General features: G+C 44.2%; 1 protein-coding gene across 3 annotated transcripts in view; it reads right to left on the bottom strand.

Annotated features, from left to right (window-relative positions):
* LOC111858797 (PEX5-related protein-like) overlaps positions 1-12,329 on the bottom strand; it is a 72,200-nt gene that overhangs the window by 11,382 nt on the left and 48,489 nt on the right. For all 3 annotated transcript variants that reach the window (XM_023840884.2, XM_023840886.2, XM_023840885.2), the window contains one exon: positions 10,283-10,378. In XM_023840884.2, coding sequence (XP_023696652.1) covers positions 10,283-10,378 — 96 coding nt within the window. The remainder of the gene's footprint in view (positions 1-10,282; positions 10,379-12,329) is intronic.

The raw sequence follows: 12,329 nt of genomic DNA, 5'->3' as shown, positions 1-12,329 counted from the left end.
ACCCATGGTGATCTGCCTCGCATCCTCCATGCCCGCTGGCGCCGCCAGCGAGCCGCACCATTAACCAGGCGCCTCGCTGCGCTCTCAGGGCCAGTGCCCCATGACCGTGCCCCCGAAGGCGCGTCCTTGTCAGAGGCATAAGTGACCCCTGACCTCTCCCGCTGTGTCGCCATGGATTACCGCTGGTCCTCGCAGGCATTGACACAGAAGATGTCAGAAGTGCCAGGAGACGCAGGGATTAGCGCGTCCGTGTTGGCATGCATGGGCAAAAATTTCAGATCTGGTTTAGTGAGCCAAGACGGGGAACCCCCCCCAAAAAAAAAAAAAAATGAATGCTTCATTGTAGTGATAGAATTAATGGAGTTCCATTGTGTTCAGCTTAACCCTCTGTCCAGGAGAGATTAGCTACCCAGCCAAGTGTAAAACAGGCTAATAGCAGGAAGTGGGCTACACTGATATCGCTGCTTTTCACTTGGCTCTCACAAGCGACTGTCCATCTACGTCACATCAGCAATGGAGACGTGAGGCGTCTACGGCGGCGGCCAGACAAGCCAGCAGGTGATAAATCGTCAGTATGTCAGGGCTTTGTTTTTATTTTTTTTACTAGAATCTTTCCATTCTGCTAAGCTTTTGGTGCGCAGGCCTTCAAACATCAAACAAACATGAAGTATTTGTGCATGACTAAGAGCAAAGCACTTTTAATCTATCAGTCAAACAAAAAAATAAGCAGACGAAGATACAGACTCCAAAATAAACCACCTAAAAAAGGCCCGCAAAGGTTTAGCATACACGTACATGTGCAGGGTCTTAGCGGAAAGGCTGGCTGAAATCTGGACTGCACTGGAGTTGAATGTCACAACACGCCTAGTAAACCTGTGAAGCTTAAGATTCTCCCAGTAATTGTTCTGGAAGCCAATGTGACAGGAATCAAGCGAAAGATCCGATTCCTTTCCTAATTTATTTCTTTAAGTTGGGTTGCAACTTTGAACTGACTAAAGCTCCTTGTGGCCAGCGTCCGAGACTCAGCTTGCCGGTGGTGCTTATGAGAATTCCTAAAGTCACAGCCGCGTGAAATCACCAACACCCAACCCCCCCCACCCCCCTCCTTGAGGCAGAACTCTGCTTTTGGGACCAGTGACATCAGCAGCGGGTTCAGCGGTCCACTAGGCCATAGTGAACACAAGCTGAAATCTACAGAAGCCTCTGGTAAACCATCCCTGTTATTAAGCAGGCGTACCTCACCATGCCTGTCCACTGACTTTAAGATGAAGAACAGGAGTACTTTACACTGAGCAATTAGTCTTCTGCTGTCTTGCAGAGGGTGGCGTGACATTTCCTATCAAGCTAATTTCGTGGCCTCTGTCTCAGCACCAGCGTTCCTGCAGGCCGCGTCTACTGACTTCTCTGACTACCACTTTCAATCAGGCCTGACACCCCATCTGTGATTGGCTTACGTAACGCAATATGGATGATGCGGAACAGTTCCCGGAGCCAGGTGCTCTGCTGGGGTGGGCTACAGGCAAGAGCTTCGGCTAGGATACCCTGGCTGCTGCTCACGTTGGAAGACACCATGTATCCAGCTGGACTGAAGGATGCAGATGACTGAGCGGGTGGGGGCCGACTCCCGGGGTGGGTCTGTCTCTGTCAGCCATACCCCTAAATCTGTCACAGCTGTGCGCGTAGGTTTTCCAACAGGGCTATTTAGGATGGGGGAGGTTCCAATCATGGAAAGCACTTTATAGGCAGAAAAGTGAACACAAACTTTCCAAAATTTGGGGATGGTGTTTGGTTCAGGGGACGGTGGTTGAATTGGATTTTGATGCTGCGCCTGTGATCAGAAGGTTGTTGGTTTGATTCTTAGGGTCAGTAGAGTGGTTTCACCACTAGGCCCTTCAGCAAGGCCTTTAGCTGCCAGTTCCTCCAGGGTCCAGCTGATCATGTTATCTCAAAAAAACTGTATGTTGCTATGGATAATAGCGTCTGCGGAACAAACTTAACAGATGCTCCTTCAGCCAGCACTGGACGCACAATGTGGGAACTGTACGAATGAGCAGTCTCAGGGAAAGAGATTTTTAATGGGCTTGGTAATGCACAAAACAAGCGTTTTAATGAGGTGACGCAGCTCAGTGAGACCACACAACTCGCTCATTAGAGCGATGGTACAGAGCCGGCATCATGGGATTATTCAGATTACACAGAGCCAATTAAATCCTCACTGTATGCCGATCTTACTTAATGCAACTGGCAGCGCTAAAACAAAGAGCTGCTCGTTTGACCTCTGCCTTTTGCAGGAAACCGTCTGGGATAAATTTATGTCAGTCCGATGTAACAGGTACGCTAAATTCCTCAATAATTTCATTTCAACACAAAGTGAAAACCTCACAGTAACATTTTTGACTAATTGTCATATGTGAAAATAATGCAAATGACCTCAGCAGAAATAGCCAGCTGTAAAAACCACTGTAAGCTTATTTACATTTGCACTGTGACTGTAAACAGCTTAAGTTCCTCAAAATTAAACCGTGCGCTTAGCAGAACCTAATAAATTTTAAAATTTTATAGATTTAGGGCACTCCGGCTCAGGTGCAGGAGGGAATGTGCTACTCAGGAAGCAGTCATGCAATAAGATGCAATAATGTAGCACAGAGTGTTTGGTACAATCACATGCCTGCTGTTGTGCATAGCCTGTTCGCGTTTCATTACCCTAAATAAGGCACCATCACGAGGAAGAGAAACCAGCATTATAGATGGTCAAATTATCTATAACAGCCATGTACTGTGAGGGTAAACGCAGCCACAAAAAAGTACTAATGGAATCGTCAATTTATCTACCTTCAGCAATAGATTTTCCGGTTAGGGCAGTGAGGACCCAGGTGTATTCCAAGAAGCACAGGGTCACAAATCTACCACAGGGCACTTGTACAACGGCACGAATTGGAAATTTACAAGCAATTCATGTGAAAAATGTCCATCCTTCGATTGTGAGATGGAATATTTGCAGGCAACTGACACAACAGACAAGCATGCAGACTATGCAAGACTACAGATCCAGTGCTGTGGTTTACATCACTGCCTACTCTGGCACCCTATTAAAACACACGCATGCACACATGAAACATTCATTTATCTATTTATACAAAAGGATATTTACTGAAGCAATTCCGTTAAATTAGTTTTCTCCTAAGTGCAACCATAATTGTTCACCTTGATGTTCAACCCACGACTAAAAGCAATACATTCACTACTAAATAAATCTCTACACTGTAATCTGCTGAAATCCAATAGGCTGACCTATGATTCCATTAGTCTGAAATGTGCATCTGAAAAAAGGAGAGGGGGGGGCACAACTGAGCAGAGGGCAAACCAGGATTCATTTTTTCACGGAGGATGTTGAGGAATACAGTAGCACGCTTCCTTCCTTCCTTCATTCATTCATTCATTGAGCAGCACCAGTTAAACTGCACCACATTCAGCTTTTTGCAGTTTACCGTGCTTCCATTCGTACTGCATGGTGCATCAGCTAGACCTCGGCAAATAGCTGCTTTAATTCTGCACCAAGACACCTCATTTAATTTAGGTGAAACATACAAGCTGTTGCATTATTAATTATGCAGTGACAGCCATCGGAAGACAAATTCCCCATATCCTCCTCCACTGGACCAAAAAAAAAAAAAAAACAGTGCCTGAAGTGACTATCTGTGATATACTTCAGTTATTTAATGCAGCAATAAATGCTGAACAAAATAAAAGCTTTAAAACATGTAACAATAAACACCTTTCCTTGACAACTTCCTTCCATGTTATCATTTATCAAGTCATATTCCCATGATGCCTTAGTTCTAGTAGCAGGGAGTCATCATCCCAATACAATGCTTCCTAAATCCTGGCCATTAATAGCACGACCTTCAGGATCTCCTTGTGTAACTGGAGATAGGGTATTGTTTGTCACATGTTTATTGTGTGACTACTATACTGACCCACTACCAAACGTTATTCTCCCAGTCCTCCAGTAGAAGTGCTTTATTCTCTCTATGGCCCCCGTAATGAAGCCCCCCAGTGGCACGATCGTGTTTGAAGCTGCTTTGTCGTATCAACACAAAACAACAGAACCAGAAAGAAAAATATATCATGCTAAAATATGGCAGGGAACATCAAGCAACTCGCAATATAGCTAGTAGAAAAAATTTAATACTTCAATATGATAAAATACAATGTAATTATGTTGTTTTTTTAATCCAAGTGAAGAAATCCCCAATGCATTATCAAAGTCTTTGTAATATATTACAAAAGTTTGCTTGGTCAGACATCGATATGCCTCTACTGACACGCGGACTTAACATCGATGCAAGTTATTATTCCGACACTGAAACAGTACAATTCATTTATTGTTACAACCCTGGAATTTAAGAGAACCAAGAAAATGCACTTCTGTCAAACATCGACATTCTCCTATTTGTAGGCCTGGCGACAGAATCCGAATTAAGCTGAAAAGGTCAATTTGCTTACATCTCACGTTACGCAATACAAATCGTAAGTGTTGTGTGATTTATTTCACAGCAGAACACAAACTTTTGCCTCCGACATCTGACAAAATGGGATGTAGCCATTAAATCCGTTTTATAATACTTTTTAAGCAATAATTTGATAATGTTGGAACACTGCATTGTATTGAATCCTTTTGCTATCGCTGCGGAATTCGATGAGGCGGAACAAAAGCAAGGCCGTGTTAGTAGGGCAGTCGCCTTGCAGACGGACTGAATCTCAGACCGTGCAGTTTGTGCCCCATTTACAAAGGTGCTACATTTCCAGGTGGCATTTGGTTACATCTAGTCAGAAGCAGGTCTCCAAACCGACATGAGGAACAAAAACGAAACGCCAAAACAAACTGTTTTAAATTGAAATTTTTTTTTTGATTGTTCCGTAATGGAATGTTAATTTGAATCGCTGATCAGTTACATTGTTTTTGTTTCCATGTAACTTAGAATACTCTACTTCAGATTCTTTTTGTCTCGCCTCTAAACCCTGAAATGTGTCGCATTCTTTCATGGAATGCAGCATTTTATGTGCATTAACCATTTGCATAAAAACCAGAATATTGCCATTTATTTGGAGTATGTTGGTTTAAGAGGGATGGCATCTGGAAAATCCATTGTGAACATGAACCAGCAACTAATATTTGTTTTAAAAATGGGCCGTGGTGAAGCGACTTCTAGGGGCAACGCCGGCAATCTGCAGCGGCACTTGCAGTGATAACACAGAACAGTGTACCCAGTAAGTGCTACAGAACACCAGAGGACGGCCTGATGAATTTCGATGGGGGGTCATAGTAAAACGAAAACCCCCCAAAGACATCCGAATGTCATTAACCCCTTGAGTTTTAACTAATACCTGCGCGGAGCTAATAACTCTTAATGGTAGATCATTTCTTTTAATAGAAGACTGTGGTTTCAGGAAAATTATCGAATTATCAAATACTAAAAGCAATGGAAATTGGTTTTGCAGTCAATTCATCCAGTATTCGCAATGTGGCGCCAAGTCTTGCTCTGGGACGGGAGTCAACAGCTGAAGAACAAACTAAGCGGATGGCATCTTATGCTTAAAATTGATCCTGCAACATGCAGAGAACAATCTGTCCTTGGAAGCAATACACACAGCAGCAACAGAGGGCACCTTGTGTCTGCACAGAGGGTCGGCAAATGTGGTCGACGAGACTGGGAAGCATCTGGAAACACTGGAATTAACTGCAGATCCTGATGGCATGGATACATGTACTGTAGCACAATGTGTGATGTTCAGTTCATACTTTGACGATTAGCAAATCAAAAATGCATTAAAAACAGCAAAAATCACCTACCACAATTATAGAAGGCACGTTGCAAATGATGCACACAGAACAGAATCGCTGTTCTAAAAAGAACAGATTGTGCGAGGTACTGGCGTTCTGCATGTGACATTCTTCAATGGCTGCATGAGCTCTGGACCTTAAATGAGGATGTGTCCCCAAACATGAAAGAGCGTGTGCGTCAGAATCAGAGGACATTTCTGACCTAGTATAACCTGTGCGGCAACACCTGCAAAAATGCCACAAAATGTCTCCAGTTCACAAAGCTAACCATTCAATGTGTGCGGGTCACCGGCAAAATCGGCTGCTATTTCACAGAACAATATGTCCAGTACCTCAAAAGATGCGAAAGAACAAACTTGCAGATACTTTCGTAGCTGCTTCAGCTATTGATCCCACGTACAGAGCACTGAACTGAAAAGGTGAGAATTCACCTGTCCTGCACACGGGGGGGGCTATTCAAAACCTCCCAATACTGCGACCTCGGCAGAGCAAACTCTCCCCTTGTCATCCAAAGATGATGATGAGATTGAGCAGATGGTGATTGCAAGAGAGAGAAAGTCGACCACAGTGATACTTCCTCACATCTAGACCATGTCTTTTCCATCTCTTGGACGCTTATTCAAAAGAAGCCAATCTAAAATGCGGTGAAAGTGTTTTTAAGTACTAGTCTCCCATGTCTGTATCTAACTCAGACTTGAACAAACGGGCTAAAAATGTGATCGCACTGCCTGTCACAAAAGCGGGAGTGGAGTGTGCATTTCCCCCTCAAGTTCCTAGCATCATGACAAGATTGTAGAGGGCATTCTCTGCATCCGCTTAAAAAGGCAATCTGAGCTGTAGCCGTCTGTTCTGCTTTTCTGTCCCGAAGGTACCATTTTTCCAGTCATTTGGTGAGATTATAAATAATGGCTAGTAGGCTTGGTATGCTTATTAGATCGAGTTTTGTGTTTGCCCGTATTTAAACAATATTTGGTTGGTCTTCACGTTTCTGAGGCCCACGGGTTTCAATATGTAGCTGTTAGCTTTTCCAAATTATTTAAAGTTAAACAATTTAATGCCCACGACAATAACTTAACAACAAACATGAAAGAACACAACGTATCATTTATTATTCTAAGATGCAAATCTTAATATTCATACTAACAGCTTCACAAAGAGATAATATGCCTATAATTTGTTTTCAGATTCATAATTTGTTTTATGCATTTATGCATATTAGGCATTTATTTGTTTTTAGGCTACAGATTCCTTTGGCAACAAGCATACAAGCTAATTAAAATCACAAAAGCAAGCTGCCAAGCACGAGACAATAGCACAACAAAGAGTTACGTCAAACAATGGACGCAAGAATGACTTGCGATGTTATTTTATCTTTAAATGCGAATGTTCTTTTGAGCGTCTGACTCTCATTCCACCATGCAAGCAGAATCAACAAAATAATATAGAAAAATATGAGTAGTAAAATATGAGTAGTACCCTGTAAATATGACAGTAGCTACATGAAATGTCAGTGCAGCCAAATAGGCTGCATCAGCTCTTCCTGTTACCAAAACTCGTCCTGTTTAGAGTAGTGTTTCCCAACACTACTCTACTCTACTCTACTCTACACTACTCTTTGCAGGGTCCTCAGGTCCCTGCAAACCGTCCATGTTTTTGCTCCCTCCCAGCTCCCTACCAGTGGTAGCAAATCGCAAGTTATTGTCGGGAGTAGATCAACGACTTAGCTAAGTCTGGGTTGAAGAAATAATGCGATTCCTAAGTTGTAACAACTTAAGGGTTTTTCCCATCGACTTGGGAAAGAAATCCGTTGGGTTCTACTTTCCAAATGGTCGTGAAACGATAGCAGCCCATTTGACAGATCATCCTCTAGAACAGTGTTTTGCAATCTGGTCCTCAGGGACCCACAGACAGTCCACATATAAGCTTACACTATTTAATTTGGTGATCCTTCTGCCTTATTTATTTATTGTGCAGTCTGGAGTAGCGGCAGTTTCATGTCACTGCTAGTGCCCCACCGCATTCATGCCTGTGACCAATATAAATCTCGAATCTTGATTCTGGACCGGCGACTCTCGGTGAGCCTCCCCAGCTCGGAAGTCGACCAACTTCCCGCCTCCCCAGCGGAGACCGGCAGCTTCCCGTCAGTTTTTTATTTATCGCCAAATACGCTCACCGGCATGGCGGATGGTTGCCCTGGCGACAGATCCGCCCCGCAGACACGCTTTCGGAAATCGGGACTCCACTGCCGTCGTTATCCAGGGGCGGAGCTCTTATCAGCACTCGTGCAAATCACACGCAAGCGCAGTATTCAATTAGCTGCTTCTGGAAAGCCGTTCTGGTCTGTTCCCCTGCCTTTCGCGAGCTTATATTAAATACCAGCTTTGCTGACCCGCGGCTGTTTGCCATTATTAATGCTTACAGCACGCAATTACATAGCTAGCATTCACCTACCGCCCTCAGCATGCAAAAGATATATAGAGTCTTATTCATGAATGAATCAGTTCAAATGTACGGCACTTAAAAGAGCGAGGAGGCCGGGAGATGAATCCAGAAGCAGGTATCTCACAGGAGCCAGCACTCGAGTCCTGATTAAGATTTTTGATCGATCGACCGTCTCGTCCGCGTGCATCGCTCATGTCTCCCGCCTTATGGGAGCATTCATGTTCAAACCGGGCCGGGAGCAGCGCGCATGTGACATTCAGGAGGCTCCTGGTGGTTTGGACCGGAGTCGAGAATTCAGGCTGCATCTGATAAGCCTGACAGCTTTGGCCCGAAACACGATCCAAGCCCGAGCAGTGTGGCTATTTTTAAACACATGCCTCACCTGTATGTCAATATTTATATTTATAAATTCTGCAGTTGATTTTCGATGTACAAGGTAGCTTATCATAAATACTGCTGTTTGTTACTGATTAAAAAAAAAATTCCAGTATTTTTAAATGGTGAGTTCTGCCATTACATTTCTCAAGTGTGAAAGAATCCAACTTTTTTTTCCCCTTAGTATCTAATTTTTAAACAAAGATCCATCCATTGCTTTGCTCCTACTTTGACATTCTTCCCTCCCAACACCAGTCATGTGCTTTCCATAGATTCCTGGTCCACAGCATCCTACCACAACTCACAGTGCACATTCCCACATAATGCTTTTACTGGAAAATGTGACTGGACCCAGTTCAAAATATTAGTTGTTCATTCACATGTATCTCTTTTTGGCTGAAGCTTTCGTCCAAAGTGACATACAAATGAGATGGATAATGATAATAAGCACGGAGTAATTAAAGAGTCAACTTAGGTCCCACTTAACGTTAGTTTCCAATGATTGGGCAGAAAGAAGTGCAAGATAGTTGTGGGGGAAATGAGCTACTCAAACCCTGCTTAGAAACCTTCCTTATGTAATCAGAAATGTTTGTAGTTTGGCGGCCAGACTCTGACACAACCTATAATCAACACACAATTATCTTCTCAGAGAAAAGAAAAGAAAGTCTGAATGCAATATACAAAAATGCAGAAGACCACGTAGTGGTGCCATGCAAACCCTCTGCCGACGGTCTGCAGTAGACTGCGAGCCTGTTAGGGTCAGAGGTAGGGGATGAGGTCCTGTCCTCCTGTACGTCAGGCCTGGTGAGAACCTCCTGCATGTTGTGGAGGGTGGTCAGTGTTTCCTATCCCGGTCCTTGGGGATCCTCCAGACAGTTCACTTTTTTGAAAATGTGTGGACTGTCTGGGGGTCCCTGAGGGCTGGGTTGGGAAACACCACCCAAGCCAGACAGCTTGCTGGCAGAACCGGACGTATCACCGACAGCTAAGAGACCCTGAAGCTTTGTGGCCCTGGACTGATCGCAGACACCGTGCACAGTCACGTAGCCTGAGAATTCCGATGCACGTCTCACTCCTTAACAGCCCGGCAGCCTTGTGGTGTATAAAAGCGGGTCGAATCAGGTCACCGAGTGCAACTGCAGAAACCAGAGCAGATATATCCACATGAGAATGGCTGACGCCGACACTTCTCTGTTGCAATAAGTGGGAACATTGTGGAAACAGCTTTAAATAACTTTCGGCTGATGGTTTCATGAGCGTACCCCCTTACTGGACAGAGCCTTGTCCTCCGGCTGCCGGCTTGTCCCATAATTACCGTCTTTTGGGCTATTTATGTGCATAATTCCGCAAAAAAAAACTAAAAAAACAGATGGTAATATCTTTATGAGACTAAATCCTGGCAAGAAAATGACTACGAACCTTAAATAATGGTATGCAAAGATGGTGGAAAAAAAATGTCGGAGCTTTCAAATTAAATGACCCCTCGGCACAGAAAATGTCGTTACGGGTAACCTGCCTGAAAACGGACCGTAAAGCATCATATGAACAGGAAGAGGAATATGGTCGAATGTGAATAGCTGTCTGACTGCTGGAGAATGGTGGAGACCCATTCTCTCTCACCTCCACTGCTGCCTTGGCCTTCTCAAACTCCTCCTCCAGGGAGTGGTTTCTGGACAGGAAGGCTCCGCCCCTTCTTTGGTCTTTGCTGAAGCGACGCTTTCGGCCCAGGCAAAGGGAGACAGATACAGTTGAGGGGTCAAATCAAGTAAAGACAACGGGGCCTTTATTGTCTGGCCAACCATGTACAATAACACAGAAAACGCTGTCATGTGATAACGAACGGTGCCACATTCAGCAGCAGAAAAAATTACAGCTCGCAGTTACATAGCTAGCATTCACCCCCTGCTCTATTTTTAAACAAACCTGCATCTTTAAATCCTGGTTTAATCCTGGTTCTGCTGGCAGAAGGCTACACTGAGCAGCAGGATGTTTCCAGGTTCAAAATTTCTAAGACAGCAGTACACAAAAATAAGGTGAAGCAGGAGACACTGGGAACGAGCAGAAACCAGCCAGGTAGAGGGCGGAAGCGACTTTCTAATGCCAGAGACGTCTGTTAACTTATCCGACAGCTTCTCATGAATCGAAGGATGACATCAAGTGACCTTCAAAAGGAATGGGGAACATTAAGTGCAGGTGTGAAGTGCACTGCTAGGACAGTTTGTATCAGGCTGCTAGAAGCAGGACTGAAGTCCCACAAAGCAAGGAAGGAGTCCTTCATTAATGAGAAACAGAGAAGAACCAGGCTGCAGTTTGCAAAACAGACATGGACCCTTAAATTGGGAAATGAGTGAAAAACAATCGTGCTGTGGTCTCTTAATTTGTTCCGGAGTTGTTTACACATAAAATGTAGAGAGGACAAGTGCAAAAAAAAAAAAACACGCAATGCAAACAGTGTTGGAATATTTAGAATTTAGGCAATGATGGTAGCAGCAGAGTTGCAAATACAGTCGACCCCTCCACACTGCGGGGGTTGTTGTGGGGGTCTGGCCCCCCGCAAACTGTGTGAAATTTTAGCCTCTTTGGTGAGCAAAGCAACGCATTTCAGATTTTAGCACAATTTAGGGCATGTAAAGATACAGGAAATACGGGATAAGATCACTGAGCGTGAGGAAGCGCCATCAAGACGCTCGGCTTACTCTGAGCACTGCACATATATTTTAAGCATTTTTGAGCTACTGAACTTTCTGTGCGTCCTTTTTGTGTTTGTGTGCCGCCTGCGGCTTTTGAAAAACCCCCAAAAAATTCCCATTTAATTTCTTATGCCGACTCCACGATGAATCGAAACCACAAATGGGAAAGTCGCCATGCAGAAGTTTGCTGCAAATAGTATGAATATTATAAAAGAAAAGAGTACATTTATACAAACTCCAACTCATTCCTTGCTTCCATCTGTACCGTTATAGCACGTTACTAAGCAGTCATAGCTCGCTACTCTGGTGTTGCGGTGGAGTTGCTGGTTGGAGTTCTTGGTCTGCATGTGTCCATTCCTGTCCATGTCCTGTCCAAAGCTAGACCTAGACCTGTTTGTTTTCTGTTTTTAGACGCCGGTCTCACCATTACAAGTGACACCAAATAGTGACATTATCAACACTGTATGTCATGTCACCATCTGTGTTTCCATGACGTTACTCATACTATTAGATGTCAAAGCAAACTGGTCAAACTTGGTCTTGTACGGTAGTTAACCTTTGGATGCTGGATGCTGAGGACAGGAGCTATGCAGCAAAATGCCCCGGGGGCTTCTGGGACGAGGACCGGTCCCCGCCAGTCTGTCACTGTCTGCTTTGCCTGAGGCTTACTCTTCTCGCTACAATCTCCAAAGTTTGGTGCATGTGTCACCATGGTCCAGGGTGACCCACTGGCCCTGTTTGCATAAAACCAAAGTCCATTAAACTGTGTCCCAAATTTTACTCTGCTTCTTAAAAAGAAGACTCGAGCTGCAAAGAATCCCACAAGAGCTGCATTGCCGAAGAGAGAAAGTTAAGGGGACAGACTCGTCAGTCCATCATGCGTAAGGTGGAGGTTGTTTATTTTAGAGAAGGACTCTCATGTCGTATTTGCAGACCCATCGCTGATTAAGATAAACGATTAAAGACGACAGCGCATC

Source organism: Paramormyrops kingsleyae, chromosome 21 (assembly GCF_048594095.1).
Source record: "Paramormyrops kingsleyae isolate MSU_618 chromosome 21, PKINGS_0.4, whole genome shotgun sequence".
NCBI classification, from domain to species: Eukaryota; Metazoa; Chordata; class Actinopteri; order Osteoglossiformes; family Mormyridae; genus Paramormyrops; species Paramormyrops kingsleyae.
This window is presented reverse-complemented; position numbering and strand designations above follow the sequence as displayed.